Source organism: Rhinopithecus roxellana, chromosome 8 (assembly GCF_007565055.1).
Source record: "Rhinopithecus roxellana isolate Shanxi Qingling chromosome 8, ASM756505v1, whole genome shotgun sequence".
NCBI lineage: Eukaryota > Metazoa > Chordata > Mammalia > Primates > Cercopithecidae > Rhinopithecus > Rhinopithecus roxellana.
Genome location: NC_044556.1, coordinates 133,544,480 through 133,567,611, shown reverse-complemented (window position 1 = coordinate 133,567,611; position 23,132 = coordinate 133,544,480). Strand labels below are relative to the sequence as shown.

Genomic DNA, 23,132 nt, shown 5'->3' with positions numbered 1-23,132 from the left:
TAATGTTGGTTTGTCTAGGAACATTAACATTTAAGTCAATTAGCCTAAATTAAAAGATCTGTTCATAAAGGAAATAGATTATATCTAAAATTTTTATCAAAAGGACCACAAGAAATAAATTTTACACTCAAATGCCGTGGTCGGCTTGTGAATGAAATTCCCTTTCATCCTGGATCTAATTTTGTGAAGACAGTTTTACTGGAACACAGCCACACACATTCATTTACATGTTGTCCATGGCTGTTTTCAGCTACCAAGGCAGAGCTGAGAGTTAAGACAACCACCACATGGCCCACCAACCCTAAAATATTTACTATCTGATCCTTTAACAGAAAAAGTTTGCCATCTCCTGCTCTAAGGAATATCTGATGAAAAGAACGAGAAGTAAAACATCTTTAAGTTCCCAAACCAAATTATGGTTATAAGGAATCACCAACAATAGTGTCTGCAGAGTAAAAGTCTGTATTTATTTGTTTTTATTAGTTAATATCTTAATCTTGTCACAAAGTGGACTATTTTTAAAAATATAGTCTCATATAATTAGAAACAGTACTTGCAGGCCATGCTATGTTTTTGATAGAATCTACTGACAAACTCTTTAAAACAAGTTTGGCTTATACACTATTATCCACTAACTTTTTTTTTCTGTATCCCCAAAATATCCATTTAGACAGGTGGGAGGATTAAGCTAAGAGTTATTGCCTCACAAGAAGAGGAATCTCCATCTTCCCACCCCTAAGCAACTATTAGCTTTCTTTTTAAAAAATAATGTACTAGAAATCAAATCAATGGATATGTAACCTTATATAAATATTTTAATAGATTAGCACAAAATTGGCTATATCATTATTTTACTTTATAAAGAAAAAAATAGTCCAGGCATGGTGGCTCACACCTGTAATCACAGTACTTTGGGAGGCTGAGGCAGGAGGATCACTGGAGCCAGGAGTTTAAGATCAGCCTGGACACCAGAGGAAGACTTCATCTCTACAAAAAATAAAAAATTAGCTGGTGTGGTGGTGTGTACTTGTAGTCCCAGCTACTCAAGAGCCTGAGGTGGGAGGATTGCTTGAGTCTAGGAGTTCTGAAGCTGCAGTGAACCGTGATTGTGCCACTGCATTCCAACTTGGGCAATGGAGTGAGACTTTTGTCTCCAAAGAAGACAATTGTTCTATGGTTTCGTTATAAAGACCATCAATGAATTAACATTAAAGTTTACAGCCAATGCTCATACAGAGAGGCAAAAATTTTAAAATGTTTTTTCTCGGTAGAGGGTATGGCAACATGAATTCCTTTTAATTCTTTAAGCTGAAGGAATTAATGAAAAGAATGAATGAACCAAGAATAAAATCACCATGCTTTCAATAATAAAGTAACACTATTAAACACAGCTATCAAAATATATTGTCTTAGTTATTAATTAATAGGAAAAATTAAGCAATTCTATCAAGCAATAAAAAAAGAAAAAGTCATTAAAAGGCTGAACAAAATATGAAACATTCAGTGACAGCCAAATATGTTGAACGCTAATAAACTGAAACAATAAATACTCGTGGAATAATCAAGATCTACAAATACATTTAATGCATTCTAAGTACTTAGTACTATATACTATACTACAGGTACTATAGTAGAGGTAGTAACAGGTACCAGGTACATTAGAATATATATAGATACTATAGTGCCTATAAGTACAGCTAACACTATATGCAGCATTTACTATTGCCATTGTTCTAAGAGCTTTACATAAATTATTTACTTCACACTAAGTACTGTTATTGTCCCCACTTTATAGCTCAAGAAACCCAAGGAGATAGAGGTTACTAAGTAGTGTCGTTAGTCAAGGTCATAGTAAGTAGTAGAAGTAGCATAATCGATATGGCTCCAGAGTGTAACTCCTAACCCTCATTTTATGATATTATATAATAGTTCCTCTCTTACACAAGGGTATGAGAAAAAAAAATTTGAAATGTTTGATAGTAACAACCCATAGAACTGGAGCCTTTAATACTTCACAATTTTATGATAATTTTTCAAATAATGTCACTAGAGGAAAATACTAAAATTTCGGTTATCTTCTTTAACAAATATCTTGATTATATATAGCATTTATGTAACAATGCTAGGTAACAAATACAAGATAATCTCTTTTAAGAATATATAGTCTAACAGCTGGGTGTGGTGGCTCACGCCTGTAATCCCAACACTTTGGGAGGCTGAGGTGGGCAGATCACCTGAGGTCATGAGTTCAAGACCAGCCTGGCCAACACAGCGAAACCTCATCTCTACTAAAAATACAAAAATTAGCCTGGCGTGGTGGCATGTACCTGTAGTCCCAGCTACTCTGGAGACTGAAGCAGAAGAATCACTTGAACCTGGGAGGTAAAGGTTGCAGTGAGCCAAGATCACATCACTGCACTCCAGCCTAGGCGACAAAACGAGACTCTGTCTCAAAAAAAAAAAAAAACACACACACACACAAAAAGAATATATAGTCTAAGATTCATGGTTTAAAAATGTAAAGGTATTTCCAAGTCAGGGCACATAAAATGGGAGATTCCTTCTGCCTGAACTCCCGATCCCCTCTGAGCAGAATTCAGGAAAGTAAGTCAACATCTTCTAAACTCACAGCTGCTAAGGAAAAGTGAATCACTCTCTTTTATTTTGGGAGAACACGCTGGGAGTGTTTTTTTTTAAAGAAATTTAACCAAAAGCCACAAGTTAATCTGTTCACTTGTTTCACAGAGTTCTAAGAAATACTTGGGATAATAACAGCATTTATCAATGATAGCCATAAACACAATAATCTAATCATAATTATTTATGCTGAATAATTGGCCAGACATAAGGTAAGCATGCACTTAATGTGCGCACATGCGTGTACACCCACACACACATCAAGTCTCACAATATTAATCAGAGATATATAAATCATATTGCTCTACTGCTGAATTTCATTTGGAAAAGAAAATCTAGAGAAGATGCTGCTCCTAAAGGAGTTTTTCTTGCACACGTTAATAAAAATACTAATTTGCTTTCTCTGTATGGTACTTTAGGGCTCAGGAAGCATTTTCAAATCTCCCAACACGACAATACTCTATACCACAACATTCGCTCCTTAATTTATATTCTTTAAAAATGTGTACCTAGTTTTATTAAGGACCAACACTGGTCTGAGAATTTCAAAGGATGGGAAGGAGTTATTCTTCCAAGCAGAAGAAATAACAGAACAATAAAAAGCAAAGCTAAGCTAGTGAGTGAGCATCAAATGCAAGGTAGAAAGCCACAGATAATGAAGCTGAAGAATCCAGACAGAGCACACTGTGAGAGGCCTTGCATGACATGCCCTGGAGTTCTGATTCTGTCCTTTAATAGGAAACCAGTGCTGAACTTAGAGCAAGAGCATAGCATTGTTAGATTTACATTTTAAAAAGATTACTATAGATTTAAGACTGGAAGTAAGGATGTGTTAATACAGATGAATGGAAAAACCCAGATTCAAGAAATACCTGGTAAGTTAAGCCAAAAGAAAGGAAGATAAAGAAAGAGTCTGTTACTCCCAGATTGTTAGTTTGGCCGGCTGGGTATATAAGAAGGTGGAGAATGCAAAAAAGATAGTGTTCAGGGCTATACCCATAACACCTACAATAATGCCTTGACTGTGGCAGCTGTTCACTAAAAATGTGTTCAATTTGTTGAATTAATGAATGCGTAACCAGGCATTCAGAGATAAGTATCAAGCAAAGGGGAGACTTGAGACTAGGAATACAGCACTGATGTGATCAGTATATTGATGGCAGTTAAAACCATGAGAGTAAATGTCACTGCCCAGAAACACAGAATGGTGGAGCTAGTTCTCTGTTTTCATTTTTAAAGGGTAGATGAAAGACACTCCATGAAGAACACCACGAAGAAACTGGTGAATAGTATAAGAGCAAGAGAAGAGTGGAGTATAGAAAATAAGAGAACAAAAAGGAAGAGTAGTCATCAATATCACAGGCAGCTGAAAAGTACTATGAGATAAATAAGGACTGGAAAGTGTATCAGATTTGGTGAAATAAGGGTCAATGACAGCCTTGCCAGAGAAAAGATTACATGAGGATGCAGGAGGTTGAGGAACAAATAAGAGGGAGAAGTTTACGTCAACTCTTAGGATGCTGGGCTGTGTAAAGAGAAAGAGATGGAGGACATGGCTAAATAGAAGTTTCTTCCCCTCCCCCCTAATTGGAGAGACACTTGAGAGTATTTAGAATAAAGGAAAGAAGCTGGAAGAAATGAATAGGTTGAAGATATAGGAGAAAATAAAACTGAAAGCACTGTTCTGGAAGAGATAGAAGGAAATAAGAATGATATTATTAAGATAGGAAGAGGACTGGCCTTGAAAAAGAGTCAGGATAAAATTGGAGGTTGGTAAGGTTAAACAGAAATGTGTTAGAATTGGGAAATACTGGCCGGGCGCGGTGGCTCAAGCCTGTAATCCCAGCACTTTGGGAGGCCGAGACGGGCGGATCACGAGGTCAGGAGATCGAGACCATCCTGGCTAATACGGTGAAACCCCGTCTCTACTAAAAAATACAAAAAACTAGCCGGGCGACGAGGCGGGCGCCTGTAGTCCCAGCTACTCGGGAGGCTGAGACAGGAGAATGGCGTGAACCCGGGAGGCGGAGCTTGCAGTGCGCTGAGAGCCGGCCACTGCACTCCAGCCTGGGCAGCAGAGCAAGACTCCGTCTCAAAAAAAAAAAAAAAAAAAAAAAAAAAAAAAAAAAAAAAAAGAATTGGGAAATACTGGGAGTAGAGAGATGTTAAGAGAATTTACAGCTGTATTTCCTCAATTTCAGAGATAAGGTAGATCCTATCTGTGTCTGAAAGAAAGAGGGGGATAAGCTGTGGAGAATGGTAAATATTTGGGATAATTACAAAATGACAAAGAAAAGAATGCAGAGAAAGTGTTAAGAGCCGTGTGGATTAGATAAAATGGAAAAATTAATACAAAAAATATATTGGCCAGGTACCGTGGCTCACACCTGTAATCCCAGCACCCAGCACTTTGGGAGGTCGAGGTGGGCAGATCACCAGAGGTCAGGAGTTGGAGACCAGCCTGGCCAATGTGGTGAAACTGTCTCTACTAAAAATATAAAAATTAGCTGGGCATGGTGGCGGGTGCCTATAATCCCAGCTACCTGGGAGGCTGAAGCAGGAGAATCACCTGAACCCAGGAGGCAGAGGTTGCAATGAGCTGAGAACACACCATTGCACTACAGCCTGGGCAACAAGAGTGAGACTTGGTCACAAACTAAATAAATAAATCAAGGTATCAACAGAAAAATCGGCAGAAGACCAAATTGATAATTCAAAAAAGGAAATACTACCAGTAAGTACAAATTAAAATAAGTAATTTTTTTTTTACTCTAAATAGTCAAATTGGTAACACTGGCAGATACCTACTTTTAAGGACCTCTAGGTAAGGTGACAGATACAAAGGCATGTACATAATTTCAATACAATAAAGGTGAGTGCAAGGATAGACATATGCCTAGAACACAACTAAGAAGAAGAGCCACTGGGAGTGTTAGAAAAGATAAGGGCCATAACAACCAGAAGAATGCATCGGCCCATGGCAGCTGTTCACTAAAAATTGTTGAATTTGTTGAATTACTGAGTGATAAAATACGAACCATACAGGAGGCAGTTTTATGTAATGGAAAGTAATATAAAGCAAAAAGACTCGGGTCTGAATTTGGGCTTTCCTACAAATAAGTAGTGCTATCTTGGAGCTTCTAAGAAGACTGTTTCCTCATCCATAAAACGAGAATACAAACTACTTTTCAAAGTTGCTATGAGGAATAAATAAGACAAGTAAATTATATAAAAGAACCTAAATGATCATTTGAATAAAGAGGGGTAATCTGATTGTGACATGAATAGTTCAATGACCACTAAATTACTTTTGCTAATCCGGTTACTGACTGGCTAGTCAGGCGTCCCTCCCTCCCCTCATTGCTTCATGAGATCCCTTTTGAAGGGGCACACTGGGTTGAAAAAGACATTTCAAAGTTGTAGTAAAAAACCCTAGGTCCTCTACCACCACAAGCAACAAAAGAAAAACAGTTTAGATGTCATGATGACTATGTTCTTAGTATAAATAGAAAATAAAACTAGAGGCAGATACATAAAAATTACAAAATAATTGAGTCAGGGTTTTTTCTTTTTTGTTTTTCTCCAAACATTAGTTCTGATTACATTATTTAACAAATACATTTTTAAAATTGGAACTGATATATCAAGACAATTATAAATTATAGAAATGCCACACTGATAACAGACTAAACTCATCTGTTAAGAATTAACCAGCAGTAAAATAACAATATAGTTTAATCACTTGTTATTTGCCAGGTTTTAGCTTTCATATTACTACATCTTTGATTCTCACAACAATTCTATCAGGTAAGTAATAATATTATGCCCATTTTGATGATGAGGGAATAGAGGCACAGAGTGGTTAAATAACTTGCCCAAGGTCACATAACTAAGAAATGGCAGAGCTTGGGTTCCACCCTTACAGTCTAGTTCCAAACCCGAGCTCATAAACATATTTAAGGCCTTCTGAAATGGCCAGGCTAGAGGTATCACGCTCATAGTATCAGCTCATAGAGGCAACTATCATCTCTTGGTTAAAAGCTGCATCTTTGAGATCAAGCATCTTTGCATGTTCAGTCATTATAAGCTGCTGTAGCAATAGTTATTACTTCACACGTACAAGAGGGCTTCTCTAGCATACTATCATATACCTATTTCTACAGGCACTTGGGAGGCTTGATTGCATCCATGCTGACACACAGAACAGCAAGCTGATGCTACCTGCACTCATATGATTTACTATGTTTAAAAAAAAACACACACACACAGAAATTTTCATTCTAAAGGATGATGCATAAATCATTTGTCCCTATGTTTATCATAAATATTCAGAGACCTCATATAAAACACTTTTTTAAAAATTTACTTCAGTAAATATTTTAAAAGCTTCCTTGGACCACAAGATATAAACGCTCAAGACAAAGCAAACGTAAGCCAAGGTTCTCATGAAGTCACATAAATAATAAAACTTTAGCATGCCCCATCCCGATCTTGGCCAAAATCAAATGCTTCAGGAAGATTCTAATTTCATTAGTGTTCACAGAGTATGAATAATACACATCTCCAAAAGGAATAAAAACAAGTAGAAATCCCTTGTAATTTTTATCCTACCTAATATTACTTGATTTCAGATGCTCCTCTGATTTCAAGTTTTCGGTCCTCATCTGGGACTTAAATGAAACGTTTTCTCCCACAATGACTATCTGCAAGAACATCCAATTTCTCATAAGGTAGAATGGTTTAAGACATTCTAGATAGAGGAGAGGAGGAAAATATGAGTTAACCCACAATAACAGAGAACCCTATGAAGAAAATTATTTTATCTTTATTTGAAATGACTTAATGTGAAAGGTAAAGGAAAAATGTCAAAGTCTTTTTTTTTTGTTTAATGTTTCTTAGAACAAACATTTAAAAATTTATATTTCTAACAGATTCCAGTTATAGACCAAAATGTTATTCTAATGTTCCTCACTGTCTGAAAACTGAGTGAGCACTACAGGACAAACAGATACCAGTTACCAAGCAGGGCTCTTTTAAGATCAGGGTGAGAATGCCCTGTAGAACACGAAAGCAGATGAACTCCTTACTGAAGAAAAAATATGTAAAACAAAACAATCATGTAAAAAATATGTAAAACAATTAAAACACAATTATAGGTAGTATGAATAATGCTAAGATCAGTTGAAAATGTCAGGTTTTCCAATTCTCATTTACTGTACAAATTTGGTCATTTTTATATCATAGATGCAGTGTTAAGGACTAAGTGTACCATGATGAAAAAAATCGATGTGGTCCCTGCCATGGATTTAAAATCTAATGTAGAGACAGACCAACAAGGAAGAAGGCAGCAGTGGTTAAAAGCATGGCTTTGGGAGTCACACTTTCTGCACTCCAATGGTATGTCAGGTGTAAATCAAGTCACAAGAAAAACAGCACAATTTCTTGGGGACTTCAATTTAACTCAAAGATTTGGACAAAGTAAGTTATTATTATTGCTATTGATAATTGCTTACGTTTATAATTAGTATGTGCCAGATACAAAGCTAAATATTCTATAAGCATGATATCATAAAATGGGAGTATAATATAGTAAGAATGTCTTATATTCAAACTGCCTAGGTTCAAACCAAGCTCTGCCACTTACTAGCTGTGTAACCTTAGGTGAATTACTTCTCTATGCCCCAGTTTTGCTAGAAATGAGATGGAGATAGTAAAATACCTACCTCATTGAGGTGTTCTGAGGATTAAATGAGGTAACAGAAGTAAAGCACTTAGGACTGTTCCTTGGTAAGTAAGCCCTCAAAAAATGTTGGCCATTATTGTCATTATCATTTTATAGTTATTACTCCTCCCAGCAATCCTAAAAGGTAAATGCTATTATTATCCTCAGTCTATAAATTAGGAACTTAAGAACTCACACTTATCAATTTTAAAATAGAACATTTTTCATAATTCTTCACAATAAAATATGTCTTAGGAGAAATTTCAAATACGTGGCAGGTCTATGCAGACTTTGCTGTCATACTTCTAAAGCATTTACTCAATCTCCTGTGACTTTAGTCGCACTTTAGTGGAAAAGAATGAGAGAAAATATTTTATGATAAAACTCAAGTTCCTTGGCATAGCATATAAAGTCCCATAGCTTTTCACTTTACACTTTATGATCCAGTAAACCTGAATTACTTTTAGTTTCTTGTTGTTTTGCCCCTCAGTATCCTTATTCATGCTTTTTCACTCATCCTAGAATGCCCTCCCACTTCCCTCCTTGTCTGGTTAACCCATTCTCGTATTTTAAACTCAGTAACTCCTAAAAGCAGGTCTTAGTTTGGCTGAGTACTCCCAGTGCATCTTAATGTCCACATTTATTATTGGACTCACAGTACTACAATGAAGTTATTTGTGTACACATTTCCTTCACTAGAGACTGTCCTATTCAATCATGCATATGTAGTGCCTCACATAGTGCATGGCATACAAGTTGCTCAAATAAATTCAGGTTAATTTGGACTAAATAGTTTCTCAATAAAAGGTAAAGATCCTAAAAATTAAAGGTTTCTCAAACCTGACAATAGTTTTAAAAGTCTTCACTGAAAACAATCTGAAAGGTTTTTCATCTGAGAACGAGGAATAACATTTTCTTAAGAAAACCTACCATTTTATATAGTCAATCAGAGAAATACATAATCATTTACTTGGCTCTCTGAAATTCACATTTTGTTTTCATCATAGTGGGATCTATATAATATATACAGAACATTAAATATTTCTGCAAAAATATAAAATCTAAAATTTCAAACAGAACATAAGCTCACAACCCAAATGAATGAAACAAGTAGGTTAAGCCATAAATAACAGGAAAGTTATTTCCCCTCATCTCAATTTTTACAATTTTTACATTAAACAAGGTATGCCAAAACAATGCTTTCCAAAGCAATGAACCCAATGCTTTTTAAAAAATAGTCCTTTTTTTGCAACAACCCCTGTACCTTCTTGAAATAATAAACAGATTAGGGCCGGGCGCGGTGGCTCAAGCCTGTAATCCCAGCACTTTGGGAGGCCGAGACGGGCGGATCACGAGGTCAGGAGATCGAGACCATCCTGGCTAATATGGTGAAACCCCGTCTCTACTAAAAAATACAAAAAACTAGCCGGGCGACGAGGCGGGCGCCTGTAGTCCCAGCTACTGGGGAGGCTGAGACAGGAGAATGGCGTGAACCCGGGAGGCGGAGCTTGCAGTGAGCTGAGAGCTGGCCACTGCACTCCAGCCTGGGCGGCAGAGCAAGACTCCGTCTCAAAAAAAAAAAAAAAAAAAAAAAGAAATAATAAACAGATTAAAATTAGTATCTCCATATATAAATGGTCAGGTAAGACCACCTTAGAAGACATAACAAAATAATCAGATGTTTGCACATACAGATAAAAGGTTAACAGAATTCCAAACAAGAAGGATACCAAAATGAAAGCAAAAATATGAGTAGATACTAGAATTAAAAGTAGTGTTAAAGTAAGTAATAGCAGACCAAATTTATTTGGAAATGGTAAGAATATGAAAAAACTGACAAAGGGACAACATTACAAGACAAAGTACAAGGAGTTAATGCGAAGAAAACAGGCTGTCAAGAGAACAAGACAAGCCACAGACTGGAAGAAAGTATGTGTAAAACACGCATTTCATAAATGACTTATCTGAAATATACAAAGAACTCTTGAACAATAAGAAAACAAGTAACTCGATTAAAAAATGAGCCAAAACCTTAACAGACACCTCGCCAAAGAAGATATCAGATGGCAAATAAGTATGTGAAAAGATGCTCCACATAGTCTCAGGGAAATGCAAGTTAAAACAATGATACACTACTACACTATTAGAATGGCCAAAATCCAGAGCAATTACAAAACCAAATGCGAATGAGAATGTGGAGCATGGGGAACTCTCATTCACTGCTATTGGGAACGCTAAACAGTACAGTCACTTTGGAAGACAGTTTAGTAGTTACTCACAAAGCTAAACATAATCTTACCATATGACCTCTTGGTATTTATTCAATTGAGCTGAAAACTGATATCTACACAAAAACCTGCACATGAGTATCATATTGGTTTTATTTATAATCACTGAAAACTAATTTATCCATTCACCTACTGAAGCAACCAAGATAACCCTTAGTAGATGAAAGGATAAATAATCTGTGGTACATCCAGACAACAGATTATTATTTAGCACTAAAAAGAAATGAGCTATCAAACTATGAAAAGACATGAAGGAAACTTAAATGCATGTTACAATCTAAAATGACTATATACCATAGGATTCCAACCATATGACATTCTGGAAAAGGCAAGAACTATGGAGGTAGTAAAAAGATCAGTGGTTGCCAGGAGTTGGAAGGGAAGAGAGAGGGAATTAACAGGTGGAGCAAAGAGGATTTTTAGGGCAGTGAAAATACTCCGTACTATACAATGGTGGATACATGTCATTACACACTGGTCCAAACCCACAGAGTGTACAACACCAAGAGTGAACTATAATGTAAAATGAACTTCGGGTGAATATGATGTGTCAATGTAAGTTCATCAATTATAACAAATGTACCACTCTGGTGGCGGACGCTGATAATAGGGGAGGCTATTCATGAGCAAGGGGTATATGGGAAATCTCTATACCTTCCTCGCTATTTTTCTGTAAACCTAAAGCTGCTTTACAGGAAAAAGAAAACAAGGTGTAACCATATCCTTTGACACGTGACAGTGAACAAAAATTAGGTTGGAAAAAGAAACCATGATTTTTGTTTTTTTTAACTCTATTGTCCAGGCTGGAGTGCAGTGATGCAATCATGGCTTACTGCAGCCTCAACCTCCTGGGCTCCTGCTTTAGCCACCCAAGTAGCTGCAACTTAGAGGCATGTGCCACCACAGCTGGCTAATTTTTGTATTTGTAGTAGAGACAGAGTTTTGTTATGTTGTCGAGGCTGATCTTGAACTCCTATGCTCAAGTGATCCTCCCGCCTCGGCCTCCCAAAGTGCTGGGATTACAGGTATGAGCCACTGCACCCAGCTGAAACAGTGCTTCATAAAATGTAAAGCTCCATAAAATTTTAGATCAGGGAGAAATAAAGTTTAACTTTCTAACTTGGTACAGGTAGATAATATGAAAGATGGACAAGTTAATTAACTCAATTAGCAACAATGTTTAAGATACTGTCTGATTTAACTAAATAAAATATGTTATAAATTATTGTGGTACAAATAGTACATTCTCTACTTCCAGGTACTCTTTGAAATTGAAAAACAAAAGATACTCAAAAGTCAAACTTGATATTCTCACAAGAGCCATTATTTAGCCCATACTTCCAGATGACAATTTAATTATCTAGACAGTTCTTTTTCTTAATTATTTTCCTGAGTAAAGAAATGGGTGCTGTATAATAAAATAATTTGGCCAGGTGCAGTGGCTCATGCCTGTAATTCCAGCACTTTGGGAGGCCAAGGCAGGTGGGATCATGAGGTCAGGAGTTTGAGACCAGCCTGGCCAAGATGGTGAAACACCGCCCCCCCCAGTAAAAAAAAAACAAAAATTAGCCGGGTGCGGTGGCAGGCACCTGTAATCCCAGCTACTCTGGAGGCTGAGGCAGGAGAATCGCTTGAACTGGGGAGGCAGAGGTTGCAGTGAGCCGAGATTGTGCCATTGCACTCCAGCCTGGGCCACAGAGCAAGACTCCGTCTCCAAATAAATAAATTACTTAATTAAATAATTTAACAAATTAAACCAGATGTAGATTATATAAAACCTGTGATCAATTATGAACTGCCCCCAATGAATCACACACTTCTTGGCATTTGCACCCCTGGAACTCCTACTGACCCTGGGTTTGGCTATGTGACTTACTTTGGCCAACTGGACTTCAGTAAATGTGACATGGAGACTTTTTAAGCACTGGCACATTTGGGCTTGCCCTTTTGGAACACCATTAAAACATTATGAAGCTGAGGATGACAGACTACTTGGGAAGAGAGACCCAGTTTTCTTAGCTATCACAGCCACTCCAGCTGAGGGCCCAGACATTTGAGCGAAGTTGTTTTGGACTATGCAGGTCAGACTTAACTTGATCTAGATGGCCTGAGATATGGGAAACCACCAAGCAAAATTTTTGGACATTTTAAGCAAAGGTATGACATAAATGTAATTAACTGGTAGTTTCTTAAAGAGTTTTGTTAAAGGGATCAGAGGAAAGAGTGGGAGAACAGATATCATTTGGAAGTCATCAGCATATAGATATTCGTTAAAGCCCATGAGATGGGATGACATTACCAAGGGAGTGTTAAGAGGCAGAAACTCCAATATTTAAGGGCCAGACTAAGCCTGTCCATCCCACGGCCCACAGACCACATGCAGCCCAGGACAGCTTTAACTGTGGCCAACATAAATTCATAAACTTTCTTAAAACATTATGAGATTTTTTTGCAATTTTTTAAAGCTCATCAGCTATCATTAGTGTTAGCGTATTTTATGTGTAGCCCAAAACAATTATTTTTCCAATGTGACCCAGGGAAGCCAAAACACTGGACACTCCTGGCTAGACTGAGAAGGAAACAAATAGTAAACAGATTGAGAACCAGTGGCCAAAGAAGTAGGAGGTAAATTTGTTAAACAAAGTGTCCCAGAAGCCAAATAAAGAAAAAGCTTCAAGAAAAGGGGGCAGAATGAATAAATGCTCCTGAAGAATAAAGTAAAATGAGGCCTGAGAACTAATCACTGGATTTAGTAATGTGGAAGTCACTGAGGATCTTGTTATAAGACGGGAGGAACTGAGGCTAAAATTGAATTTAGACAATACTGTCTGGGAAAAGAAAGAGGCAGTAGCTAGAGAGAGATGTGAGGTCAAAACAGTTTTTAAGATGGAATACGTAACTTTTTTTTATAGGATGGGATAAACAACACAGAAAAGATCCAATAAAGAAACATAATGGGTAAATACAGTCTCATGAGGGCCATAGGGACTTGTTTAAATACTGCATATGTTTAAAAGGAAAAAAGTCCCTGAATGAAAGAATAAAAAGTTAATATATAGAGAAGGAAAGATAACTAATTATTATTGGGGATCTACTAAATGACAAGTGAAGAACATAAGCCATCCTGGGTTTAGTTTTCATGACAACCTGAGATTATAACCATTTTTCCAATTTTATGATTAAAGAAACACCTAGAGATTTTAAGAAACTTGCCCAATGCCACAAAGATGGTAAGTGCTAGGACTGGAATTCAAATCCAGGTACACTATCAGAATTCTGGAGCCTAACTTTTTCTGCTCGTTATTTTACAATGCATGACAGACTTCAACTTTCAACAGTTCATATACTAAAAGCTAAAGTGTAAATATCTCATTGCTTATGATTTATTCAGTTTACCTTTTTTTCTTTTATGAGACAGGGTCTTGCTCGTCGCCTAGGCTGGAGTACAGTGGCACAATCTGGGCTCACTGCAACCTCCACCTCCTGGGTTCAAGCGATTCTCCTGCCTTAGCCTCCCGAGTAGCTGGGATTACATGCAAGCTCCACCAAGCTTGGCTAATTTTTTTATTTTTAGTAGAGATAGGGTTTCCTCATGTTTCCAGGCTAGTCTCAAAATCCTGCCCTCATGATCCACCCAACTGGGCCTCCCAAAGTGCTGGGATTACAGGTGTGAGCCACTGTGCTTGGCCCAGTTTGCCTTTTTGACCAGCGTACGACATACCCACATCCTATTTCCCTTAAATCTAAAAAAGAACTCGTCAAGAAATCCTCCTGGTTTTGGCATCCAGTGTAACTTCTTTCCCAGGAGTTCTCTCTCTAGTTGTTTTCTTCACTCTCTCTTCCTCCTCAACACAATGTAAAACAAAAATCCTAATTTTAGAAATTTTGTATTAATTAGACAATTATAAGAAAACACAGGTTTACCGTATTTTCTCACATGAATTCTACAGGAGAAATGAACATACACACTTCAATGGCAATTGCAGGATCCAAATTTGATGAAAATTATAAGCCTATAAATCTAAGAGGCTCAACTGCAAGAATTTAAACACAAAAGAAAACCACACAAAGGCATTTTAATCAAATTGTTGAAAAACAATGATAAAAGGAGAGAAAAGATATATATATTACATAAGAAGGAATAAAAATAAGAGGCTGGGCGCGGTGGCTCACGCCTGTAATCCCAGCACTTTGGGAGGCTGAGGCAGGTGGATCACAAGGTCAGGAGTTCGAGACCAGCCTGGCCAACATAGTGAAACCCTGTCTCTACTAAAAATACAAAAATTAGCCGGGCATGGTGGCACGCACCTGTAGTCCCAGGTGCTCAGGAGGCCGAGGCAGGAGAAACGCTTGAGCTCGGGAGGCAAGGTTGTATGAGCCAAGATAGCGCCACTGCACTCCAGCCTGCGCAACAGAGCAAAACACTATCTCAAAAACAAAAACAAACAAACAAAAAGAACGATAGCTAAGTTCTTGCTAGAAAAAAGAAAAGCCAGAAGATAACAGAATAACATCTTTAAAATACTAGGGAAAAAATGCCAATCTGAAATTTTATATCCAGCAAAAATATTCTTTAAAATCAAAGGTGAAAAAAATACATTTTTTTAGACACATAAGATCTGAGGAGATTTGATGCCAACAGATCAATACCATAAGGAATATTAAAAAGGAAACTCTTCGGGCTGGAAGAAAATGATACCAGATGGAAGCCTTGAACTAAACAAAGAGATGACAAGTGCCAAAAATAGTAAACATATGAGTAAATACAAAATAACTTTTTTGTTTTAAAACGTATTTAAAAGTCAATTTATTAAGAAAAAAATAAACAAAAACCAAAAAAGCCCTCTATATTTTGAAACTTAAATATAGAAGCTGTTTGACAACAAACAGTAGGACAAACAAAAGGAAAGGAAAATGAAAGCACTACACTGTTGTAACATTTTATATTATACATAAAATTATATAATATAAAGGTGTATAATGTAACTACTAGAGTAATTAAAAAAAAGACTAAGACAGTTCATAGAACAACAGAAGACATTAGGTAGGCATGGTGGCATGTAGTCCCAGCTGCTCAGGAGGCTGAGGTGGGAGGACTGCTTGAGTCCAGGTGATTGAGACTGCAGTGAGCCGTGATGGCGTCACTGCACTGCAGCCTGGGCAACAAAGCAAGACCCCGTTTCAAACAAATGAAAAAGAAAATACAAAAACAGAAACAGAGAAAAGAGAAATAGATAAATCTGTAATTATTTGGAGATTTCAAAACTCTCTCAATAACTAACAAAAAGTAGGCAGAAAACCACTAAGGTGGCCGGGTGTGATGGCTCACGCCTGCCGGCACTCTGGGAGGCCAAGGCGGGCAGATCACCCGAGATCAGGCATTTGAGAACAGCCTGGCCAACAGCGAAACCCCGTCTCTACTCAAAATACAAAAAGTAGCCAGGTGTGGTGGTGTGTGCCTATAGTCCCAGGTACTTGGGAGGCTGAAGCACAAGAATCGCTTGAACCTGGGCGGCAGCGGTTGCAATCAGCCAAGATCGTGCCACTGCACTCCAGCCTGGGTGACAGAGCAAGACTCCGTCTCAATAAAAAACAAACAAACAAACAAACAAACAAAACCAGTAAGGTTAGACCAACACTAAGGTTATAACCCAACAGATCCCACTGGTATTTACAGAACATTTTACCCAACAAAAGAATACACGTTCTTTATAAGTGCACATGGCACATTCACCAAGATAGAACATATGCTGAACCACAAAACAAATCTCAGAAGTTTAAAAGAATTAAAGTCACAGAACTACAAATTAAAAAAAAAAAAAAAGATAAACAACTAGAATTGGTTGCCTAAGTTGAGGATTAAAGTTCTCTAATTCCTCAAATATTTGGAAATGAATCAAACACTTCTAAATATTCGTAGGTTGCCGGGTGTGGTGGCTCACACCTGTAATCTCAACACTTTGGGAGGCTGAGGCCAGAGGATTGCTTGAGGCTGTTTGAGACCAACCTGGGCAATATAGTAAGACCCTATCTTTACAAAAAAGTTTGTAAAAATTAGCCAGGAACAGTGGCAGTGCATTCCTGTAGTCCTAGCTACACAGGAGGCTGAGGCGCGAGGATCACTTAAGCCTAAGAGTTTGAAGTTGCAGTGAACTATGATTGTACCACTGTACAATACCTAGGCAACAGAGAGATCTTGTCTCTAAAAACAAATAAAAAGTAAATAATCACAGGTCAAAAAATAAATCACAGGCGAAATCAGAAAGTATTTTAAGCCAAATGAAAATGGAAACATATATAACGTGTCGGATGCAATAAAAGCAGTGCTTAGAGAGGTATTTATAGCTTTATATGCTTATGTTAAAATAGATCTAAAAGCCTTGATCTAAGCATCTACCTAAGCATCTAAGAAGCTATAAAAAAAGAACAGCATATTAAATCCAAATAAAGTAGAAGGAAGAAATAGTAAAGAGCAGAAAACAGACACAGAAAATAAGTGAAAGCCAAAAGCTGACTCTTCAGAAGGATTTATATAATTCTCCCCAAACTGAACTATAGTTATAATACAATTGCAATCAGAACCCAAGCAGATTGTTTTTGTTAGAAACTGGCAGGCTATTTTAAAATTTATCTGGAAATGTAAAAACCTAGAATAGCTAAAACAATTCTCAAAAAAATAGAGAACTTAGATTACCAGATTTCAAAACTTACTAGAGAGCTGTGGTCACCAAGACAGTACAGTAGTAAAAGGACAGACATGCAGACAAATAGGACAGAACAGGGGGTCAGAAACAGGCTCACCTATTTCTACATTTACATATATGTGTATGTGTATGTTTTTACATGTATAGCCAATATATTTTTGACAAAGGTATCAAAGTAATTTAACGGGAAAAACAATTTTCTCAACAAATGATGCTGGAACAACTGGATGAAAATTTTAAAACCAGAAAAAAATTAACCTCAAACAATACACAACATTGCACAAAAATTAATCCAAAATGGATCATAGACTTAATCTATTTCTAGAAGAAAACTAAGGAGTAAATTTTTAGCATCTGATATGGTGTGACTGTTTGTGCCTCCTTCTCCAAAATTCACGTTAAATCTTAATCTCCAACACAACAGTATTAAGATGCCTAGGACGTGACCAAGACTATGAGGACTCTGACTTCATGGATAAGATCAGTGCCATATGAAAAGGCTGGAGAGAATCAGGTAGGGCCATTTTTGCCCCTCCATCCCTTCTGCCATAAGTGGACACAGCATTTGTACTCCGTAGAGAAGGCAGCAACAAGGTGCCATCTTGGACGCAGAGACTGGGCCCTTGCCAGGCACCGAACCTGCTGGCACCATAATACTGGACTTCCCAGCATCTGGATCTGTGAGAAATAGATTTATGTTGCTTCTAAATTACCTAGTCTTAGGTATTTTATTACAGCAGCACAAATTGATCAAGACACCAATCCAAGATAAAGAATTCTTAAATAAAATTCAATAAAAGAAAAAACCTAATAAACTAGATTCATCAATATTTAAAACTTATGCTCTTCAAAAAACCGAAAAGACAAGCCACAGACTAGGAGAGAGAAAGAGATATATGTATATAGTCACATATGTATGTACCCAAGTGTATATATATGTGCATGTATGTGTGTAACATTCTATACATACACACACATTTATATCCCAAAATACATACATGCAAACCAAGAGAAATGAAAACACATGTACACAAAAGACTTTTACAGACTGTTCCTAGCTTTATTCATAATAGCAAAAAATTAGAAACAACCTAAAGGTTCATCAAAAGCTGAATGGACAAATTATATATTCACACAAAAGAATATTATTCAGCAGTAAACAAAGAAAGGAACTATTAATGTGTACAACAATGTGGACTAATCGATTGGCATGTTTTATGCCAAAAGAATACAGGCACAAAAGAATGCATTACATCATTCCACTTCAGAAGTTCTGGGACATGCAAACAAAATTAATATCGATAAAAATCTAGAGTAATGATTGCCTGAGGCACGGAGGGTTAACCAGAGTTAAGAATGACTGCAAGGGGTCTAAAAGCACTTTGAGCCTGGGCATTGCGGCTCACGCCTGTAATCCCAGCACTCTGAGGTCAGGAGTTTGAGAACAGCCTGGCCAACATGGCGAAACCCCAACTCTACTAAAAATATAAAAATCAGCCAGGCATGATGGTGCATGTTTGTAATCCCAGCTACTCAGGAAACTAAGGCAGAAGAATTGCTTCAACCTGGGAGGCGGAGGTTGCAGTGCACCAAGATTGCACCACTGCACTCCAACCTGAGCGAAAGAGTGAGACTCAATCTCAAATACATAAATAAAAGCACTTTGGGGGGATTTAGAATGTATTTAATCAGGGTGATGGTTATAGGGGCATATGTTTGTCAAAATTCTTAACTATACATTTAAAATAAATATATTTTATAACAGAGAATTTGATTAAAAGTGTATGTTTAAAATGCATTATCTGTATATGCATAAAATGCATATTCTATATTGATAAAAAGACTAGAAGGTATTAACAGGAGTGGTGGCAATTTAATGTTACCAAATTTTTTAATCTTAATGTTTTTATTTTATTAAATGCAGATATACATTTATAATAGTTATTAAAATATCAGTCTTCTATAAGCCAATTTTAATATATTTTATACTTAAAATGCTTTCTGCATAGAAAATGTCCATAGGTAAGGCTAAAATAATTTCTACAAAATAAATGCCCTTTTATATTGTCTGTTGAAGCCCAAAACATAAAATGTACTCCAGTCCTTCCAACCTAAGTTTCCATCCATTCTGCTTTTGTCATCAAGCATCTATCTTTCTCCTTGTCTTTCAACTTTATGAAAAGACAATATATATATATAGCTACTGGCTTTACTTTCTGATTACCTAAGTCATCTCTAAACTTGCAATCAGGGTCTTTTAACATTATAGCAAATTTGCTCAAGTGTTACCAATGACTTTTCCTGACCAATCTAAGAGCTTTTTCTCAGTTCCTGTATTTCCTGAACTCTTACTACTCAATACTATACTTTATCAGTGTTTTTTCAAACACTAGGCCCGGATCACCCAGATTGCTGGACCATATCGCAAGAGGTTCTGATTCAGTGGGTCTGAGATGGGGTTCAAAAATGTGTGTTTCTAGTAAGTTCCCAGGTGATGCTGATGATGTTCATCTGGGGACCACATTTTGCAAACTATTGCATTAGAGCAACCTCTTCATTAAAACTTTTCTACTCAGTCTTTCCTAGTCCCTCTCACGTTTTTGATAGGTCATTTCTTCTTTTTTCTTTCTCCTTCCACCTATATAGGTAGAGTAAAAAGTCATTGAGAATTGAAGTTGATCTTTATTACCATCTGGTACTTGTTCCCTAAGAAGCTGGCCCTAACGCCCTTATACTTCCATAATTCATACTTCCCAGCTTGTAGATTCAAGTCTCACCATTATTGAAGACAATACAAAGTAAAATATTCCAACCCAGTTGACACCATGGTCCTATTCCAATTGCCTATCTGGCATCTCACCATAGATATTCATGAAATATTCCCTTCAGTACCCATACTTTTATTCCTCATTTCCATTAACAGTGCTACTATTTCTCTATGGTCAACATCAATATCATCAATGAATCTCTCTCTCACTAATTCTTCACATCTAACCATCCTTAGGGAGGTGAGGTCCCAGCCCAAGCTGTAGGACCTAGGAGTTAGATGTACAACAGCCCAAGCTGTAGGACCTAGGGAGTTAGATGTACAACAGCCAGAGCACCCTGTAACCAACTCTCAAAGAAACTACACTTGCCCTTCACAAAGTTATTCCACCCGTGCCCCCTTGCCCAGCCCAAGCAGAAAGATCTGACAAGAACCTGAGAATGAGGACCAGACTTGGGCAAAGCAGCTAGCTTTTTAGTGTCTTATTATTTAACACAGTACTTAGCCCTTAGGTATTTTATACTGGATTGAGTAGAATTAAATAAAATTCAAGCCCTGTCTAACTCTGTTGTTTGAACTTTTTATTTTTGAGCTTCAATTTACTGTATGAAAAGTGAGGGTTAATTATGCTTATTTTGCAGGATTCTGTCAGTGAAAACATGTAACACATGTGAAAGATACTATGAACACTCATGCACTGTATCAAACGGAAAAATAATTAGGGTTAAAAAGAAAAAAACCTTGGCCGGGCATGGTGGCTCAAGCCTGTAATCCCAGCACTTTGGGAGGCCAAGGTGGGTGGATCACCTGAGGTCAGGAGTTCGAGACCAGCCAGGCCAACACAGCACAACCTTGTCTCTACCAAAAATGCAAAAATTAGCTGGGCGTGGTGGATGCCTGTAATCCCAGTTATTCAGGAGGCTGAGGCAGGAGAGTCACTTGAACCTGGGAGGCAGAGGTTACAGTGAGCTGAGACTGTGCCACTGCACTCCAGCCTGGGTGACAGAGTGAGACCCTGTCTAAAAAAAAAAAAAAAAAGCCTTATAAACATTTTATTTTTCCTGGATTGACTCTTGCACAGTAAACATGCTACACCATGGGTATAGAAATGAGCTGTCCAAAATGGTAGTCACTAGCCACATGAGCACTTGACACACGGTTAGTACAACTGAGAAACTAGATCTTAAATTTCATTCTCTTTAAAGGGCCACATGTGGCCAGTGGCTACCACACAGGACAGCACAGTTATATATCAATACCACTGTTACTGATAACCTGCTAGAGTGAAAGAGAAAAACTACAAAACCTACTCACCTTCCTCTATCAACTATTCTCATGTCACCATTTGAAAGGCAAAAGTACAGTCAACAGCAATTTTTGGTGAACAGATGAAAAACACACTAAGTGAAAAGCCTTCACATAACAGAGCTGGCTTCCTATCAGTTAGGGTCTCAAGAGAAATAGTACTGATTTATGTTAGGGTACTGGCATATGAACACAGTTTTACACTCTCGCTCTGGCTAGCACCAACAGAAACAGAAATGGGCTGGGTGCGGTGGCTCGTGCCAGTAATCCCAGCACTTTGGGAGGCCAAGGCGGGCAGATCACGAGGTCAGGAGATCGAGACTATCCTGGCTAACACGGTGAAACCCCGTCTCTACTAAAAAATACAAAAAATTAGCCGGGGGTGGTGGCGGGTGCCTGTAGTCCCAGCTACTCGGGAGGCTGAGGCAGGAGAATGGCATGAACCCAGGAGGCAGAGCTTGCAGTGAGCCGAGATCGTGCCACTGCACTCCAGTCTGTGCCACAGAGCAAGACTCCATCTCAAAAAAAAGAAACAGAAATGTATGTCATCCATCTGTGTATCTCTGGTACAGTTTGTCAAATGAATAGAATCCTCATACCAATGACTCTCAACTGTACTTATATGTTCTCTCTGGTTGGTATTCCTTTTAGAAGCCCAGCATCTGAATTTTTTCTTCCTATTTTTGAGAAATCCCCACAATTTACAAAGCAGAACCTGCTTCCCATTATATATTTACCAGCTTCACTTGCAGCTAGTAGCTAGTGTACAGATACATAATTCAGGCTCTGTCAATAAACACACCAACCCCACATTTAAGTGTGAACTAATGAGAAAAAGTGGGAACTGTGGCTAATAAATTCTGGATAGCAGCAGCAACCACATCCAATTTCCAATAGGGCCAACATGAGTGGTGTTAGGGTCAGGGATGCAAAGTAACTGACACAATCAAGGTTCTGCAAGGTGTCTTCACAGGCTGAGTTCTATGATGTGATTTGAGGCACTGTTCCAGGCTGCATAGCTATTGTGGAAAGCAGAATAATGGCTCCCCAGAGATGTCCACATCCTAATCCCAGAACCTCTGAATTTTACCTACAAAAGGGGTTTTCAGGTGTGATTAGTTAAGGATTTTGAGACAGGGAGAGTGTATTGAATTATCTGGGTGTGTCCAATGTGATCACAAGTATCTTTCTAAGTGAAAGAGAGGCAGGAGAGTCAGAGAAAGAGAGTGATGAGGAAGTAGAAGATAGAGTAATGTGACTACTGGCTTTGAAGATGGAAGGGGGCCATGAGCCAAGGAATGTGGGCAGTCTGAAAAGCTGGAAAAGGCAAGAAAAGGATTTTCCTCCTAGACACTCTAGAAGGAATGGCACCTTGATTTTAGCCTGGTAGGACCCGTCTTGGACCACTGACCTCCAGAACTGTTGTGTTTTAATTCCACCATTGTGGTAGTAATTTGTTAGAGCAGCAAAAGGAAATGAATACAGCTATTGGTCCTACATCTCCAGCCCTTTCACTGCTTAAGTGAGCCAGTGTTTTTTCTGTTCCTTGCAACTAAAACCCTAATAAACTCTTGTATTCTTCAATCCTTACATCTACAGTGTGTTAGCATTTCTTTAAAAAGACAGTGACCAGCCTGGGCAACCTGGAGAGACCCATCTCTATGAAGAAAAAAATTCAAAAATTAGCTGGGTGTGGTGGTATGCGCCTA

The 23,132-nt window shown here is 37.8% G+C and overlaps 1 protein-coding gene across 9 annotated transcripts in view; it reads right to left on the bottom strand.

Moving 5' to 3' along the window:
- Nucleotides 1-23,132, bottom strand: part of SMG7 (SMG7 nonsense mediated mRNA decay factor) — an 88,238-nt gene that overhangs the window by 51,440 nt on the left and 13,666 nt on the right. For 5 of the 9 annotated variants that reach the window (XM_030936435.1, XM_030936430.1, XM_030936432.1 and 2 more), the window contains 2 exons: nucleotides 8,361-8,497; nucleotides 7,249-7,387 (listed from right to left, as the gene is read on the bottom strand). The exons of 3 other annotated variants lie outside the window; for them this stretch is intronic. In XM_030936435.1, the coding sequence (XP_030792295.1) occupies nucleotides 7,249-7,364 (116 nt within the window). In that variant the 5' untranslated portion in view covers nucleotides 7,365-7,387; nucleotides 8,361-8,497. The remainder of the gene's footprint in view (nucleotides 1-7,248; nucleotides 7,388-8,360; nucleotides 8,498-23,132) is intronic. One more of the 9 variants, XM_010368938.2, reaches the window with a different exon arrangement.